The following is an 18,796-nucleotide window of genomic DNA, read 5'->3' on the forward strand; positions in this document are numbered from 1 at the left end:
GGATAAATTAATGAGACAGTTAAACAAGTTACAAAAGATGTGTTTGGGAAATTAAAAGAAAAAACTCTTATGAATAAAAATAGCTGGTAGTGGAATAATAAAGTGCAAGAAAACATAAAAAAATAGAAAATTTTATTATAAAAATTAATTTAGTCATAAAAGCTTGGAGAATTAATACATATATGGGTTACCATATTAGAACTTCCTCTCAAACCCTATTAGGCACCGGTGGCGGAAGAAATCAGACATGGAGGTTGGGAAGAACAAGAGGATCTCTAAGGGTAAGAAGGGAGGAAAGAAGAAGACTGTCAACCCCTTCTCGAAGAAGGATTGGTATGACATCAAGGCTCCGTCGGTCTTTACCGTGAGGATATCGGGAAGACCCTTGTGTCGAGGACGCAGGGAACTAAGATTGCTTCCGAAGGTCTCAAGCACATAGTGTTTGAGATTTCCCTCGCTGATCTTCAGAATGATGAGGGTCAGGCATACCAGAAGATTAGGCTTCGTGCAGAGGACGTCCAAGGCAAGAATGTTCTCACAAACTTCTGGGTAAAAGTCTAAAACATAATTATTTAATTATTTTTGCATTAACAATTTAGTTATCAATTAGATTTCTATTTTAAATCTTTACTACTATTTCTTCTCTAGGGAATGGATTTCACCACCGACAAGCTGAGGTCTCTGGTTCGTAAATGGCAGACGTTAATCAAAGCACATGTCGATGTGAAGACTACTGATAATTATTCATTACGTTTGTTCTGCATTGGCTTCACCAAGAGAAGACCAAATCAAGTGAAGCGGACTTGCTATGCTCAGAGCAGTCAGATCAGACAAATCCGTCGCAAAATGAGGGAGATTATGACGAACCAAGCTTCGTCGTGTGATCTAAAGGAATTGGTACAAAAATTTATTCCGGAGGTGATAGGAGAGATTGAGAAGGCGACAATGAGCATCTATCCCCTCCAGAATGTGTTTATCCGCAAGGTTAAGATCCTCAAGGCTCCAAAGTTCGATCTTGGAAAACTCATGGAGGTTCATGGACATTATAAAGAAGATATTGGTGTTAAACTTGACAGGCCTGGGGAGGATGTCCCAATGAAAGGGGAGGCCGAAGTGGCTGGAGCTTAAATTGTTTGGGAGTGTTTTTATGCTTTTAATGTTATCCTGGTAATATGATAAAAAGGATGTTATTCGTAGCCAGGTGTTGTCGGGGTATGAACCAGACCGAGCTATTTTTTATTCAGTTTTATTTCAGATCTTTTTTTATTCTTTTCTATAATTTTGAACCTACCAACTGCTAAATTGGGATGCAAGGAATCTTGTTTTTTTAATAATCTTTATAATAGATTAGATACTAAAATCGGTGAAAAATATACGTATGAACTAGTCAATCAAAACGAGAAAAAAAGTAAAGATTTGGTTCGAGTAATCAAAGATGAAAATTAAAAAACATTTTTCTTAGATGTGGATATTCATTCAACATACGTGGGTGAGATAATCTGATAAATTTTTCAATGAATATCATGAAAATACGATCTATTTAGTATCTTGATATGATTAAAAATAAAAAAAGTATTTTATTTCTACCGTCACGTTAGTAAAACAAAAGTTAAAGAAACTTTAAAGAAAATAGTTTATGAAAAATAGTAGGACCTGATGCTATTCTTTTAGAAGTGTGTAAATGATTAGGAGACTTGATAATTTATTCGCTTACTAAGCTTTTTACTATTATTTTAAAAATTAAAAAGACGAATAATGAGCGGGATAGAGGGGATGCATAAGAGGCAAATTATAAAGGAATTAAGTTAATGTGTCATACATTTAAATTATGGGAGAGTAATTAAACATAAGTTACGACATGATACGAAAATTTCTCAATATTAGTTTGGATTCATGTCGGACAAGTCTACTATGAAAGTTATACATTTATTGAGAGGTTTGATAGAGAAAAGTAAAGAGAAAGGGGCGTTTACATATGTTTTTTGAAGATTTAGAAAAAAACTTGTGATAAAGTTTTAAGAGAAATACTAGAAAGAAAGGGGCTGATATTGCTTATATTCAGATCATTAAAGATGTGCATACTAAAGTTGCTCCTTATGTTCAAACACAGGGAGGATTGACCAAGTATTTTCGTAATTCAGTTGGATTACACCAAGGATCAACTTTAAGCCCATATCTTTTCGCTTTACTTATGGATGTTGTTACTAGACATTTACAAGAGGATGTACCTTGGTGTATGTTTTTCGTTAATGATATCCTTCTTGTGGATAAGACTTGAGAGAGAGAGAGTTAAGGAAAAACTTGAATTATGAATGTCAATATTAGAGTTTAAAAGCTTTTGATTGACTAGATCTAAAACTAAATACATGGAATGTAATTTTAAAAATAGTAGATCAAGTGGTGGTTGTAACAATAGGTGATCGAGTCATTAAAGGTGTGAACGTTCTAGATATCTAGGGTGTACTGTTCAAAGTAGTAGTAATATAGATGGGGATGTCATTAGTAGAATTCAAGTTGGATGTTAAAATGGAGGAATGCAAAGGCTATTGTGTGATAGAAAAGTACCGTTTAGACTTAAAGAAAAATTTTATAAGATGGTGATAAGAACCGTATTGCTTTTGAGGGCAGAATGTTGGCCTGTAAAAGAGAAGCATAAATTAAGTCTTTTTGAGATGAGAATGCTCAGGTGGACGAGTGTTTTATACAGAGACAAAATGCAAAACAAATATATCTGTGAAAAGGTTAGAGTACCTCTAGTGGCAAAAAATATTATTAAGTCGCCTTAGATGGTTTGGTCACATTAAACATCGACCATCTGATGACATTATCCTGCGACAAATATGGAGCAAATATCCACAACTACATGAGAGCAGTCCTCTTCGATGCCTAATTTGATCTTACCACATAATAAAAGATAAAATAGCCAATTATAAGAATTTGAGATGGTGATATGCTAGTTGCTAAATATATTCAGCACATTCTACGAGATTTCTTGATTAAAAGAAGAATAAAAAACTATCATTGCTTGCTAAAATATTCCCCAAAAACTTGGTTTATGCAGCATGCAAAAGTAAGACCATAGCTTCACATTAAAGTACAGAAGCTCTCTCAATCAAGTGCAATACACATAAAAAGTGCAGGTTAGTTTTATCCACCTCCCAATTAAATAAAAATACACCAAGGCAGAAAAACAAGACAGGTAATAATCTAAAATGGAATTTGTTGATCAGAAATGAAAGACAGAAAAATTATAATCCACATATATGGAGGAAAAAACTTTGGGTAGAATAGCACATTACACAATGAAAACAAAAACAAAATACAAGGAAAGCTTTATACATCTATAGTATTGATTAAGAAATTACCGTTGGGCACTGTAAAATAATGTCCAAGTAAGCATTTGCAACTACCAAATATTCCTCAAGATGATTATATTGAGAAAGGACCTGGTACAAAAGAAATTATAAAAAAGGTGTAGTTAGAAGAAAATTGGGAATAGCATACAGCCAGCAACCAAAAATAGCATCATGTTTTAAGAAGTGGGAAGACATGGCTGTCTAGGGTAGTCATGATTAATTACATGCTAAGCCTTGCATAGGTAAGTTTGACAAGAACTGGCAATATGCAAGCACACCCATCATGAAGAAAATACATTTTTATTATTATTTAATCACATCAGGTAAATACATGAATCTTCATAAGTGATTATGTCAATACTTTCTATAAACTTAAATAATCAATCAGCACATTATGCGCTTGAAATAGTATGATTGACTAAGCAATAAAGTTCTCAGAACCATCATAGAAGAAAATACAATGCAGACATCGCTCAGGAACAATCCTGATAATCCAACTAGTCAAAATCCCACCAGTAATACAATTAGCGAAACCCAATAAAGAAAAAAAAAGGGAACATGCCACAATTGTAGATGTGGTTAAGCTGTCACCACAGCATAACTTTCAACAAGTGGCTCAGCTCGGCCAAATTCATATACTACACAACGTGCTATATGGTGTTATATGGTTACATCAACAATGGAAAGGGGCCTTCAAAATTGATTTGCAATCCTCCATTAGTAATATGGAATGGTTTTTTCATGAAAGAAACAAATGTGTGGGCTAGGCTAATCTCAGGTAGAGTCCACCATACTGTGATCAATGTCTACCAATAATCCAGTGAGCCTTAGAGAGTTCCAAGCAAAGGCCATGAAGATTTTAAAATTGTATTCAATCTTGGTTTGAGTGCCATCGATGCAATACAAGACATCCATCAATATTATTATAGTATTGTTAGTTATTTAAATATGTTCATTATTTAAGTTGTAGTTTTTGGGAGGGCAAAAATAAACATTCATGTTCAATTTCCTAAGCAGGGGTTGGCCACAACACTAGGAAAGCCACAAAATCATCATGCTAGAAAAAAGAAATAAAAATTACCAACAGTAGCTAATTTTAAAAGTAAAAAATAATAAAAATAGACGATATCAAAAGGGAAAATTCCCAAAATTCCGACGCCCCCCTAAGTTGAAGCATAGATATCTATCAAGCACAACTTGATTACAAGGAACTCAAAACTAGGCCTAAAAGTCCTTGGTGAAGATATCTTCTATTTGTTGCATTGTCGGAGTGAAAGGCATTCAAATAGCTCCAAAATCAATCATCTCATTTATGAAGTGTCTATCAATCTCCACATGTTTTGTGTGATCATGTTACACTAGATTTTCTGCAATGCTTATGACAGCTTTATTGTCATAGTACAACTTCATTGGCATGTTTATCGGGATTCGTAACTCTTCAAGAATTCTCTTCAACCATAACATCTCATATATTCCATTAGTCATAGCTCGGTATTCTACCATGGAAATACTCCTTGCCACCACATTCTGTTTAGTGCTTCTCCCTATAACCAAATTTCCCCAATTATATCTCCTATCAACAACTAAGCCCGCCTAACCTAAATTGGTGTATGCATCATGTTTTGTTGTGTGGTCTTTTAAAAGAGTAAACTCTTACCTGGTGTACTCTTTAGATCTTTGAGAATCCTGTTAACTGCTGAAATTTTCATATTAATTATAACAAATGTGATATATGGTTGTATATGTGGTAAGTATATCAATTTTCCCACCAACTTTTGATATTGAGCTACATTTACTGGGTCTCCTTCCTTCTCACCCCTCAGTTTCTAATTTGGATCAATAAGAGTGAATATAGACCAACAAACACTCATCTCAATTTCCTATAGAAGATCGAGAACATAGTTTCATTGAGAAACAACAATCCCTTTCTTCGATCTAGTAACCATTATGTCAAAAAAATACCTCAAAGATCCTAGTTTGGTCACAAAAACGGAAGAGCGAAGTATTCAATTGGTTCATTTCATATGCGTCACTTCATAGAGAATGACATCATCCACATACACAATCAGTATGTCTATATTCACATCCTTTGAATGTTTGAAGAACATTATATGGTCTCCTTTTCTTTGAGTATACCACTAATATTTAACAAACAGTGCAAATTACTCAAGCCATGCTATTGGTGACTGCTTCAGCACATATAAGGACTTTTTTAGTTTGCGCAACTTTGTGTCGAACTTCTCACTAAATCTTAGAGGTACAATCATCTATATTATTTCTCCAAGTCCCCATTAAGAAATGTATTTTTTATATCTAACTGTTGTATAGCTCAATCAAAATTAGTGCAAATTATAGAAGAACTCTTACAGAATGGGTGAATATCTTTAAGTAACTAATGTCATAGCTCTGAGTGAATCTCTTGGCAACCAGTCAAACCTTGTACCATTCTAGAGAGTCATCAGAATTATACTTAACTATAAATACTCATTTGTATCCGACATCTTTCTTCTAAGTAGATCACCAATGCATGTCATTTTTTACAGACATTTCATCTCCTCAAAGACAACCTCCTTCCAATTAAGAACTTTCAAGGCATCTTACACAGCATTAGTGTAAATCTTTCGTAAACATCTCTATTAATTTTTCTTCTTGAGCTTTAGTTAAATCTGAGGATATTATAACGGGTAATGTTGATAAGTTCCCTCAAAATGAGTACTTTAAATGCGTTGGGAGCACCTTCATCTCAAGTTTAGAAGGTTTTTCAATGTAATAGATTAGAGGTTTACTATTTTAAGTAATGTCCAAAATCTCAAAACTTTCCTGAACAAAATTTGAATCCTCAGTATATATCTCATTTGATTTATCTTGCAAATCAATTTCATTTTCATCCTCCAGTTCTTTTTTTATTTGTTATAACTTAACATTTTTCTTATAAATGATTAACAATCAAATTGTCAATACTATCCATTCTACAACATTTAACATCTTTTCCTTTAGCTGAATACTTCATAGATTTAAACACATTAAATTTAACTTTCTGGTCGTTAACTCTCATGACTAACTCTCATTTCTGCACATTTATCATTGCTTGTCCAGTAGCAAGAAAAAGTCTCCCTAGAATGATAAGAATTATTTATCTTCCTCTATATCTAACACAACAAAATTCACAGCGAAAATAAATTTATCCATTTTCACTAATACATCCTCTATAACTCTCGTAGGATAACTGATAGATCAATCAGCTAACTGAAAATTTACAGTAGTTAGAGAAATCTCTCCTAAACCTAACCTTCTAAATATAGATAATTGCATGAGGCTAATGCTAGCTTCTAAATCACATAAAATCTTTTCACAAATGTTTTCTCCAATTGCACAAGATATAGTGAAGCTACTAGGATCCTTGAGTTTTTTAGGAAGTTTTTTTTGAATTATTACACTACATTCTTCACCATGACAACACTTTCATAATTTTCAAATTTAATCTTTTTGTTTAAAATCTCTTTCATAAATTTAGCATAACATAGCATCTGTTCTAAAGCTTTAGCAAAAGTAATATTGATTGTAAGCTTGTTAAATATCTCAAAAACTTTAAAAATTGTTGATCCAGTTTTTGTTGTCTAAGTCTTTGAGAAAAAAAAAGTGGTGATCTTTCTAAATTAATCTTAGTTGAAGAGACATGTTTTTCCACATCCTTAGAAACATATTCCTCAACTTTTTTAGTTTCTATCATTTCTCTCTCAACTTCAATCTCTTTCTGAATTCCAATATTTAATTTATTTTCACTCCTGAGTTGGACAACTTTAACTTGCTCTTGTTATTTGTTTTTGTTTTTCGGATTTATTCAGTATTACTAGAAAGTGTCCCTTGAGACCTATTGCTAAGTGCATTAGCAATTTGTCGCAGTTGATTTTCAATATTTCTAATTGCAACACTCAGACTTTGTAATTGATTACCCATCTGTAACACCACTTCTTCTATGAACAACTTCTTTTCCTTAAATTATTAGTTATTAAAGCTAGGATGATAAGCAGATCTATAGTTAGTATTTCTCTGGATGTTCCAATTTCCCAATTAGTTTGCCTGATTGCTCCTCTCTTGTTGATTTCCACCACCAAAATTATTATTCCAGTTAAAGTTAGGGTGGTTTTTCCAACTTGGGTTATAATAGTTAGAATATAGGTTATTAGGTCTATTGTTAATTGCATTTAAAGTCTCTAATAATGGTTGAGGATCAATTATTTGTCCCAATGACTTCAATCACATGAGGTTTTGAGATTTGTTCATTCCAAATTGGTTTATCGTCATAGATATCACAACAACTTCAAATGCCATAATAGAAATATCATCATTATCGTAAACATTGGCTACTTTCTCAGGATTTACCCTTTCAAAAGACCATTAAAAATTGTTAGTAATCATCTCTTCAATTAAGGCATAAGATTTATCAAATGGTTTTGACATTAATAAACCTAGAACCACAGCACATATAATAGATCTAAGGGGTTCTATTAACCCATTATAAAATGTTTGAATAATTAACCAGAATGACAAGGCATGATGTGGACACTTTCTGAGAATTTATTTAAATCTTTCACAAGCTTCATATACTAACTCACCTTCATACTGAGTAAATGAAGTAATGTCATTTCTAAGCTTAGTAGTTTTTAAAAGTAAAAAATACTTAGCAAAAAATTTCTGTGTTAAATCTCTCCAATTTCTAATAAAATCAGGTGCCAAAGCGTTTAACAACATCTTAGTTTTATCATTTAAGGAAAATAGAAAAAATCTAAGTCTTACAGCATCGTTTGATACACCATTATACTTAATTTAGCACATAGTTCTAAAAAACATGCAAGGTATAAATTTGGATCCTCAGATGGTGTTCCCCTAAACTGATTGTTTTGTACCATTTTGATAATAGCACATTTAAGTTTGAATGAATTAGCCGTTACAGCAGGGGTTTGTACCCTTAAGCGAATTTCATCTGTTGTAGGGTTTGCATATTCCCTTAAAGGTCTTTGTACAATATGATGTTCATTTTTAGCAATTTGAATATCAATGTTATTATGTGTTGTGTTAGTCATTTCTTATAAATTGCGAAGTTTTTCTTGTTTTCTGATTCTTCTAAACATTTATTCTAACTCAAAATCATAAGTTACTAAACCTTCGAATTCTGAACTACACATACAAAATGTGAAAGTTCAAAAAATAAAATAAAACACTCAAAATGACAAAAAAAATATTTTTTAAAAAAATTTCGGTTTTTAAAACTTTTTTGGTTTTAAAAATATTTTTTAAATATTTTTAACACTACAATTTTTTATAAAATAATTCCACAATTTAAATAGAATTTCTAAGTCCAAAAAATTCATCGCTCTCCCGATAACAGCGCAAAAAACTTGACCCTACTCACAATTACACAGATTTTTATATTCCAAAAGATAGTACAAAACTTGACCCAATTTATATTCAACGACTAGTATAAATAAATAAAATTTTATAAAGTTTAGAATAATAGTTTTCACACTATGGATACAACACAAATATACGAATCGTTTCAAGTAATATAAAGTTTTCTATAAAAAACCCACTATCGATCCCATGAGAAGCAAAAATTCTTTGTGCAGACTTTTAGTGAAACTTTTACTTAAAACTGCAGAAATTAATTTAGAAAATATAATAGCAAATTCAGGTATAAAGTAAAGCTACAAAATTCCTATAAGTTGTGTTTAAAACTAAATGTAATTGCAAAAATTCTAAACTATGTTAAATGTAAAAGAAAGTTCTAATTATGAAAAAATATTTCTCCTTGCAATGAGTTCATAATCTGTGTAGGAATCAAAAGATTTAAAGGTTTAAATGATGTATTGTGACAAATAGGAGCATACACATTATTTAGTCTCTCCCGAGTGCATAAATAACATTAGCTAATCTAAAGTAAGTTTCTGATTGTATGATAGTGCTGAATAAATTTTAGTCTCTCACTTCTAGATTACCCACTATGTCCTGTCTATAAGACCTACCAGGGACTCAGGTTTCAACTCTATATCAAATTAGTAAAGAATCTAGCCTATCACCCTAGAAACATTAATTTTACGCCCATTAAAACTTATCTCCCTATCATTTGCACTCTCTTAAGATTTTGGCCGCCTTCTCGTAAGTTTAATGTTATACTCACTAGTTGAGTGAAATCATAGCCCTCCCGGGTCATCATGTTTTGCAACGAATTTTAACATTACAAGTGGTCAGTTGCAAAGTAAATGAAAAACCGGTGAAAATATTATCACAATTTTGGAAATAAAATAAGTTCTGAACAAATTAAATCCTTCATATGATTACTTCTTATTGCAAGGAGAAAAAAAAGAAAAACTACTCAGAATTCATGGGGATAACAAAACAAAACATGATTTATATTAAAACTCAAATTCACAAAACAAAACTTAAAAAAAAGCACAAATATTTGTTTCAAACTCTTCCCCAAGCAATCCTCTAGAGCTCCTAGACTTCCTTGACTCCAATAGGCTCTTACAAGACTCACAAAACTCCAGCAATCACAAAGACTCATCACTCTCACTATGGTGGCTGCCCACTCTAATGGGGGTCTAACCTACTCTAAACCGACTCCACACATACCATATTCGTTTGGAATTCATCCCTATATGTAAAGCTCTGAAAATCACCAATGGTTGCATCATATGTCTCTTCAAAATTCTCTTCAAAATTCGTTCAAATTCATTGAAATAAAGGGGTAACCGTTTCTGACGCCTCAGCGCTAATCTCGTCTGTACTTTAGCGCTTAGGCGCCAGAAGTGGCGCTAAAGAGCCACTGCTTCATGACTCCATTTTACATCCATTTTCACTCATTTTCCTATAAACTTCATTTTCTGTACCTGAAATCAAAAAACATGTAAAATACCTTACATTAAAGGGCAATATCATAAAAAATAAGCATGAAATGTATATTAAAAATAAGTAATTTTAAGGCGTGTCAGAGTACCACCCGAACATTTGAAGTCAAGCACCACCTCGAATGAGTTACAGCGGAGCACTTTCTCGTCATTGAATACTGCCCCGAAAGAGGAAGAATGCCTCAAAGGCAGACACTGAAGTCAACAATCATCCAAAAAACCTACCCAACCTAGGCAAAAACAAACAATGAATACGGAGGAATTGGAATTGGAATGAAATAGAAATAGGGAAGATAGAAAAGGCAAGCAATAGAATAGGAAGGGGTCGAAATTAGATAGAAATAAGAAAGGGGATGGAATGGGAAAGAAGAGGGGGAGGGAAGGCCTAGACCACGACACTATAGCAGCTACAGTACCGCAACTCGATAAGCACTCCCGTCAATATCCAACCAAGTAAATATTTTCCAGATTTGATTCTAAACATGTAATTATTGGTTTCCAGAAATAGTTAAGGCTCAAGAAAGGTAAAGCCATGATTTGCATTAATATCCCAGTATTCCCAAAAGCCAAAGCACGGTCTGCATTACGCTTCTCAAATTTCTAACTCTTTTCACTTTTTATAAGATGGCATTGGAGACTTCACATAAGATTACCGATCAATCAAAGATCTCAAATTATCAATGCGTAGAGTGCTAAAATTGTCTCCTGACAATTTACATGAGATGATTTTTGTACTGTAGTCAATTAAAAATACCAAATTAATCCCCAAACTTTTTTAATGGCGGCTGAAGCAATCCTCCATTTAAAGAGTAGAGAATATTTCAGCTTATATTAAAAATGTTTGGGTAGCTGAATTGACACTTCAATAAATTTGGAACTAAAGTATCCTTCTAAAAAATATCAGGAGACCATTTTGACACTATTTTCAATTATCAATCATAAGTTTAGTTGTAAACTAAACACACAAAAAATTCAATATCCTATACCATGGTTTATTACCTGCATAACTCTGTTTAATATAGATTCGACATAACATATATGTGGAGGGCTCTCACAGAGCTTAAGTCCAAGCACCCTGTAATTCAAATGCTGCAAAGTGCAGAAAATAAAGAGCATAAAAAGAGAACAAAAAATAACCAAAATAATAAGTTAGAAACCGAATAAGAACAGCATAACAAATTGAAAATTAAAGATACCTGGTTGAGAGAGATATCTTTAATGAGCTCAAAAATCTCTAAAATCTCAAACACATATGCGCTAATTATTTTACTTGGAAGTTGTCTCACGAGATGATGAATTATAACTGAAGTCCATGGAACCTTCCAAGTTGGATCTAGAGCTCCACTTCCAAATCCAAACTCCTTAAGTATGTCGTTAGGTTTCTATATCAAACAAAGTATGCAATAGAATCAAAATTAGATTAATAACCCTTTGCAAAGGTGATAGCAGATAATTCACATGTATCAGTAATACAGATAACGCAAGGATGACACATAAGTTAATGATAAACTAGTGAAATTAAACATGATACCAAATCTACTCCTGGTGCTCGACCTAAAATGAATCAAAATCAGAAAAACATGCATGTTCTTTAGTTCTCAAAAAAGAAATCATTTTAGTTGTGTTAAAATCAAAAGCTTCCAGGGTGACAACATTCCCTTGGAACCAACAACATGTTGCAATACCAAAAGTGCCATATTATGTGATTCAGTGAGACATTGCTATGGATTTTAAGAATGCTCCATCATAGTCATACATGCACATACAAACACATTATAAAAATATTATTTCCTAATATTGAATATTCATTTTCATTTCCATAATAATCAATATTGTTGTAAAGGACTCAATGATAAATTAAACAAAACAGAGCACACAAGATCATTTTTACGATATGAAAAAAATTCATTAGAACCATAAATTATAAGTACGCAATATTATAAAAATAACAGCAAATACATTTGGTCGAGAAGAAATAAAAAATTACTAAAGCAAAAAAAAATATGAGTACTCACCTCAGTGTTGATTAATTTAATTTGGCTTGACATCGACTATTCTAAATTAAAAACCTAAAATAAACATGATATTTATATTAAAATTTAATTTTATTGATTATGTAATTACATATATACAAACTTAATAATTTATATTATTCTAATTAAATATTAACTTTACATTATCAAAGTATATGATTTTCATTATTTTAACTTATATAATCCTTTTTTTTATTCAATATAAGCAATATATATATATATATATATATATATATATATATATAGTGGAAGAAAAAACTCCCCCTTGCACTAACACCGCCGCCACGATTCGATGACTTAGGGTTCGGCCCTTGCGTGACGAACTCTCGTGATACGATCGTGTTTGCAACCTGTTGGGACGTCGACGACACGCTCAGGCGTGCCCTAGGACAGCTTCGCTAGCTAGCACCGCCCTAGTGATTCTGTCTGTGTCTCGGCTTCGCACGAAACGATTGCATCTTGGCTTCGCTAGCCAGCACCGCCGATTGTTTCACGCTCTCAGCAGGAGATGCGACTGCTACGGGATTTTGGGATTCAACTACACAGACAGCTACGGGATCTGCTATGGCCTCCGCGATGCGTTCCTATTCTAAGGCACTTGCCGGCGACTTTTCTATTCCTACTCGTGCTCCTCTTTCAGGTTTAGAGTCTGGTTTTCATGTGACGGACAAAATTAGAGAAAGTCGTCTTAGATGGTTTGGTCACATTAAACGTCAACCATCTGATGATCTGATTAAGAGAGTAGATGTTTTAGATTCGACTTGGTTAAAAAAGGCTGAGGTAGACCTAGGAAGACTTGGGCTTATTGTAAAAAAAAGGATCTTAATTTAATAGAACTAAATGAAAATATGACACTAAATAGGAAGCAATGGAGAAAAAGGATTCATGTAGCCGACCCCACGTAGTGGGATTAAGGCTTTATTGTTGTTGTGTTCCAAGTCCCCTTTCCAATCATAACAGCAAAATTTGCTTCAGCTCACGACAGATTGGACAAAAAAGTAAAATATTTAGCTTAAATGTGATTTAAAATAAGCATATATATATACAATAACACCTACAAATTCCTCTTTACAATATCAATTTTTCATTCCAAAAGACCAAACCAAAAAACAATTAGTTCTCAGCTCCCCTGACGCAGGAACGGCCAGAGAGTTTTTCGTGCCTGCAAGGTCATGGAAAAAAATTCCACAATCCAAGATCCAGCGTATCACGGAATCACAAAGCCTCCAAGGATGTCACCAGACTTGCTGATTTCATTATATTTCATAATATTTCGTTCTTTTTTTGATCAATTTTTATTCCTTTATTTCTAAATAGGATTGGACTTGAGTGATTGTTTATATATTGCTAATTTCTAGTTTAGGATACTTTTGATGATTATTACTATGTTTGGAAATTGTAATATATGTTTTATGCTATCCAGATTGTTGTATCATCTTCATTTTGCAAATGGTGTATAAGTAACATCGAAATAGGTAGTGGAACATCCTCATCGTTCTTCATTTGACCCGCTGTATTCCAACCGGACATCCGCCGAATTCTTCCGATGGCTAACAGCAGACCTCACTCTTTATACCATTTCAAATGCTCAACTAGCAATTTTCAGCCGAGCAATCATCCTTCGTCACTGCTACTGGTGTTCAATGGCAGAAAGGGGCTTGTCCAGCAGCAGGAAATTACTGCTTCCAATTTTTTTTGGATCGCTAACCCGCCACCATTTAAGTCAGAATTAAATCAACATTCTTCCTCCCACTCCTGTTACCCATCCTACAACATCCCTAACTCTCTTATGCTTCCTAAACACTTTATAGAAGCCCTAAAACGGTATCATTTAATATCAGAGCTAGTCGAACTTTCGGTTGGAAGAACAAGACGCCATGCTGCCAACGAGCGAGATGCCTATGAAATTACCATGGAGGAAATGTAAAGGAAAATCCTACAACTGCAGCAAAGGCTCGTTGATTTTGAAAAAAAAAACAAAAAGGCAAACAACCAATAAGGTCGCTTATGCGCACTTTCATTGTAAAACTTAGATGAATAATATAGAAATATACTCTAACATTCGAAAAAATAATTTTAAAGTTGGAAAACTATTTCAAATTAAAAATGACAGTAGCTGCAAGCATCTATTAAATAATATATCTAAAAAAATGATTATTTTTCTTCTAATTCTTGAAATAGGCAAGCATTTGATTCCTATTTTGCATAAATATAAACTTAAACAAAATTACATTTCAACTATCCTATATTTGTTTCTAATAAAAACACATCATTATGTACATTTTCTAATATTATTTGAAATTATGCTATTTACCAAACATCAGCGCAGTTGACCCAAACTTAAGCATTTACCAGATCACCAACATTTCACTAGGTCATCCATGAGCTGGATTTAAGAATATGCTACAAGATTTAACTTAAAGTATTTGCATGCGGTTTGCAAGCTCCAAAGGAAACAAACTTTTTGACAGATAAAGGGTATACAAATCAAAGAACTTATCACGATGCAGTAAAATTGCAAATATTTTGCCTTACGAATTAAACATTAAGCACGACAGTTTAGATTAATCATAATAAAAGCTTAAAATGTGCTTTGGATAACAAATTAAAATATGTGCTCATGTTAACCTGTCTAACAATGAAATATTAAGCATGACAGTTTAGACGAAAAAGAATAATGACTTTCAAAACGTGCTCATGCTAACCTGCCTTCCTTCCATCAATAAGCACTTCATAATCCACTCTATTGTAGGTTCGATCAAGCTTATGGACAGTTTATGGTTCCAGTCAGCATCACTTTGACTGGCTTGTTTATCAGAAATAATCCTTCTCAATGAAAAGTTGATATCACTAATGGACATAATCAAGTAGCCTGTATCATTCATGCATAACAAGAATATTAATATAAAAGTAAAATGGAAGTATACGATTTGAATAGAATAGCAGAACCTTTAAAAGACAATACTTAAATTTTAATGCTAAGAAACTACATAGTCTAAAAAAAAGAACCATTTTGTACAATGCCCTGCAAATGAGCTTGCTTGCCAGGTGTGGCAGTAACAAATCAAAGAATAAATTTCATTTCATACTTCAAAACATGTGGAGACAAGCATCTATCACTGAGCATTGGAGTAAAGCGCATTTTGATATTCAAAAAGCATATTTTCCTTGAATAAATAGGTGCGACTCTTACAAGAGGAATGCAGAACAAAAATAACTTGCTCCTCTTCTTCCTTCAAGATTTTATGTGCACAAAAAGGATTAAAATCACATAACATTACATTAATTGGCATAAAAAAAAGATATGTAGCATCAAAAGAGAACTATACTTTTCTAACCGCATCTGTTTGACCATTGACCATTTAGTTAGCAAGTAAGGCAGCCTAGAACTAAATATGGATGCAATATACAGTGATCACGGCAGCATATAACTTTAATACTAACATATCACACGGCACAATCAGCCATTCACAATCGGTTAAATTTGTTTCAAATTGGGGATTTTAATCCTGTAAGCTACCTCAATAGAAATCTCAGTGTACGCACTAAGAAAACAAGATCCATTGTATGAAAATTAGCATGAAATAATTAATAACTTCCAGATACAGCTAAATTATCAAAACAAAGTACAATTACTAGAAAGCCATTTGAATGCTTTTTGACTCTTCCTAAACCATGCAACAATCCGATCAAAGTCCAAATGATAAGGTAAACTACAAGTAAGATTACTAATATGTTCATATCCCTATAAAAAAATATATATAACTACATGCGGAGGTTATCTGACTACATCGCCATTTCTGAAAAGAAAAAAAAAACAAAGAAAAGTTGGTTTTTATTTTCTTTCTTACAACTTGAAGAGCTTGAGCTTTACCAGTATCGTTACAATGTACCAATGCTGCACGGTGGGCCAAATAAAGATGGCAATAGGCAGATGCAAGAGGATCTGCAAGTCCCCTCATCATCCTGGCCAACCGTTGGAGGCTATGCAGGTGATGGTCCTCCAGGAAGCGCCGACAATGTAAAAGGGCAAGTTCCAAATATCTGTTTGTAATGAGAATAGTAGTGCACATAAGATTAATTTAGAGCGGTATTGAGCTAAACAGAGAGAACTGAATTTTGTACGAGTAAAGTTCAGCCAAGAAAAATTTAAAATTTACTGAAACTAAGAAACTATATGCCAAATTCAGTAGTCCAGAGAGTTGCAAGGATGTTGTGTAATACCTAAAAACGACAGAAGTTAAAATTAGTTATTGAATTATACACCTTTTTTGCCCCCCAAGAAAGTTATGAAAATTATTTTTTATACAATTCTAAATTTCATTCAAACATTTTGAAAATTAAAAGTATACTTTAAGTTACTGTAGCCGTGTCAGTATAGCACCGACCCACAGAGCATAGCATGTATTGACTGAAACATTTATAATATATACATATATGATACATATATAAACAGAGATAGCTATTTTTTATATTTATTTATTTATTTATTTATTTTTCTTTTGAGAAAGCCCAATAGCTAATATATTAAAAAGAAAGTAGGATACAGATAGATTGTGAGGGAGGGCCCAAACATAGCACCAACCCACACGATAACCATTATAAGCAAATGGTTCCAAAAAGAGAAAATACATGAGAGACCTAAAGAAAAGAAAACCAAAAAGTGTCAGAATCCAGATTATCAGGTAACTAAAGAGCGACACAATTGTCTTGCCTCTGCCTCTAGTTCTAGGGAAGGAGTCAGCTAATAAATTGGTGAGATGAGTGTAATTGTCAGGAGTAACCAATGTATCATCCAATAAATTCTCGAGATCGAGTCGGCCTCTATTCTTCTTCTTCTTGGAATAGACTTGTCATTCCTCATCTGAAGATTGGCTCGTCTGGTCAGTGGATTGGTCTAAAGTGTGTCGGACATGTATAGGTTGTCGAACATTAGAAGCAACTACCTATTGTATCAGCTGGTCTTTTATCGAATCAAGGGAGCAGAAGCACTCTCGTGTGTTCTGGCATGTAAGTGAACATTCTTCAATAATAGTGAGTGGTATAAACACATTTGGATCTGTACCTGTAGTATGATATTCTTCATGAGGAACTGCGGTGTTGGCAAGGGTGGGATCCACAGACAAATTAGACACCAAATCCTGTCTTGTGGGAACTTCCTCCACAGATTAAGCAGATGTGTCCATAGCAAAGGGGTTGAACTCCTCTTTGTTTGCTTGAGCTTTAGCTTTCAAGTTTAGATGGAGTCTGTGACATTTGAGTCTGTGACATTTATCACATTTATCAAGTGTATGCTCAAACATCTTACAGTGGGTACAATAAAAAGAATTATGTTCCATGATAATTGGTTGTCAATATCTATTGTGAGTTGTGTCCAATCAGACTTCAGTAATATCCATTTTCACAAGTATTCTGGCCACAGAAGGTCTGGTTAGGTTAAAGGTGGGCATATTTAGCTTCATAGGATCTCAAAGAATGACTCCAATAGAATAAAGATTTTGATGATTAAGGAAATGCAACTTGAGACCAGATAAACTAATCCATACCGGAACAGTAGGAGACTTATGATTTGGGTCAAAATCAGGAGATCATTTGAGAAACGTCATTGACTTGCCTACAATATTGAGATATTTTTTAGAGAAAATCCAAGCATAGTCTTCAGCTAGGGTTAACTGAATCAACACATGTCTCTTATCCAAAAGTCTCACTTTCCACTTGCCTACAAGTTTGAGATCGTCACCACTTTTTCTGATAACATTCATAGGCGGGTGCCCCCACTGAAATTTTTCAGAAAAAGCGAACTTAAATTTCTCACTTAGGTTTGAAATTTCTGAATCAGAGAAAAATATTGTTATTTTCCCATTATTCCTACTTATCTTCTTAAGAAAAGGACAATCACTCGTACCATCACGACATTCTTTATAGCTTGAGAGGAAGACGATAATAGATTCCGCAAGTTGATTACTCACCACGTGGGCGAAAGAAATTTTGTCAGGATCAACCGAAGAAGGAAGCGCCATAACGACGATCCTTCAGCCCGCATATGCAAAAGCAAAAGAAATCAGACGGTATGATCTGATGGAGCGCGACCAGACGCGAATGGACGTGCGTTGGGTCGAAGCAACAGAAGTTGAACCCGCAGAAACAGGCGCAGGACGAAAGAGATAACCACAGAAGATGAAACAGGCGCGTACTGGTCGAAACAGTAGAACGCGAGCCACGATCAGGTTGAAACTGCAAGAGAGGAGCCGCAGAGCGCGATCGACCCTATAGTGAGCTGCGAGCACAGGCGCATCTCGACGAAGCAGACGACGGAACAGGGAGCGTACTCCCCTTCTTCTACAAGCGAGGAATTACAGGTAACAGAGGCTAGGGTTTGCCGTGGGGCGGAAACCGAGCCGAAGCCTCAACGAAGCATAGGATGATATTTTTCACTAAAACTATATATATAAGTGATTTCCACACACACACAGATATATATATATATATATATATATAT

General features: G+C 33.8%; 1 protein-coding gene and 1 pseudogene across 1 annotated transcript in view; one reads left to right on the forward strand and one right to left on the reverse strand.

Annotated features, from left to right (window-relative positions):
• LOC110032617 (UPF0505 protein C16orf62 homolog) overlaps positions 1 to 18,796 on the reverse strand; it is a 148,056-nt gene that overhangs the window by 49,960 nt on the left and 79,300 nt on the right. Inside the window, exons 9-13 of the mRNA XM_020736290.1 lie at positions 16,172 to 16,341; positions 15,003 to 15,169; positions 11,461 to 11,646; positions 11,264 to 11,353; positions 3,366 to 3,446 (exon numbers count right to left, since the gene is read on the reverse strand). Of these exons, the coding sequence (XP_020591949.1) occupies positions 3,366 to 3,446; positions 11,264 to 11,353; positions 11,461 to 11,646; positions 15,003 to 15,169; positions 16,172 to 16,341 (694 nt within the window). The remainder of the gene's footprint in view (positions 1 to 3,365; positions 3,447 to 11,263; positions 11,354 to 11,460; positions 11,647 to 15,002; positions 15,170 to 16,171; positions 16,342 to 18,796) is intronic.
• LOC110032618 lies at positions 233 to 1,292 on the forward strand (annotated as a pseudogene).

This window comes from Phalaenopsis equestris, unplaced genomic scaffold (assembly GCF_001263595.1).
Source record: "Phalaenopsis equestris unplaced genomic scaffold, ASM126359v1 Scaffold000985, whole genome shotgun sequence".
Taxonomy (NCBI): domain Eukaryota; kingdom Viridiplantae; phylum Streptophyta; class Magnoliopsida; order Asparagales; family Orchidaceae; genus Phalaenopsis; species Phalaenopsis equestris.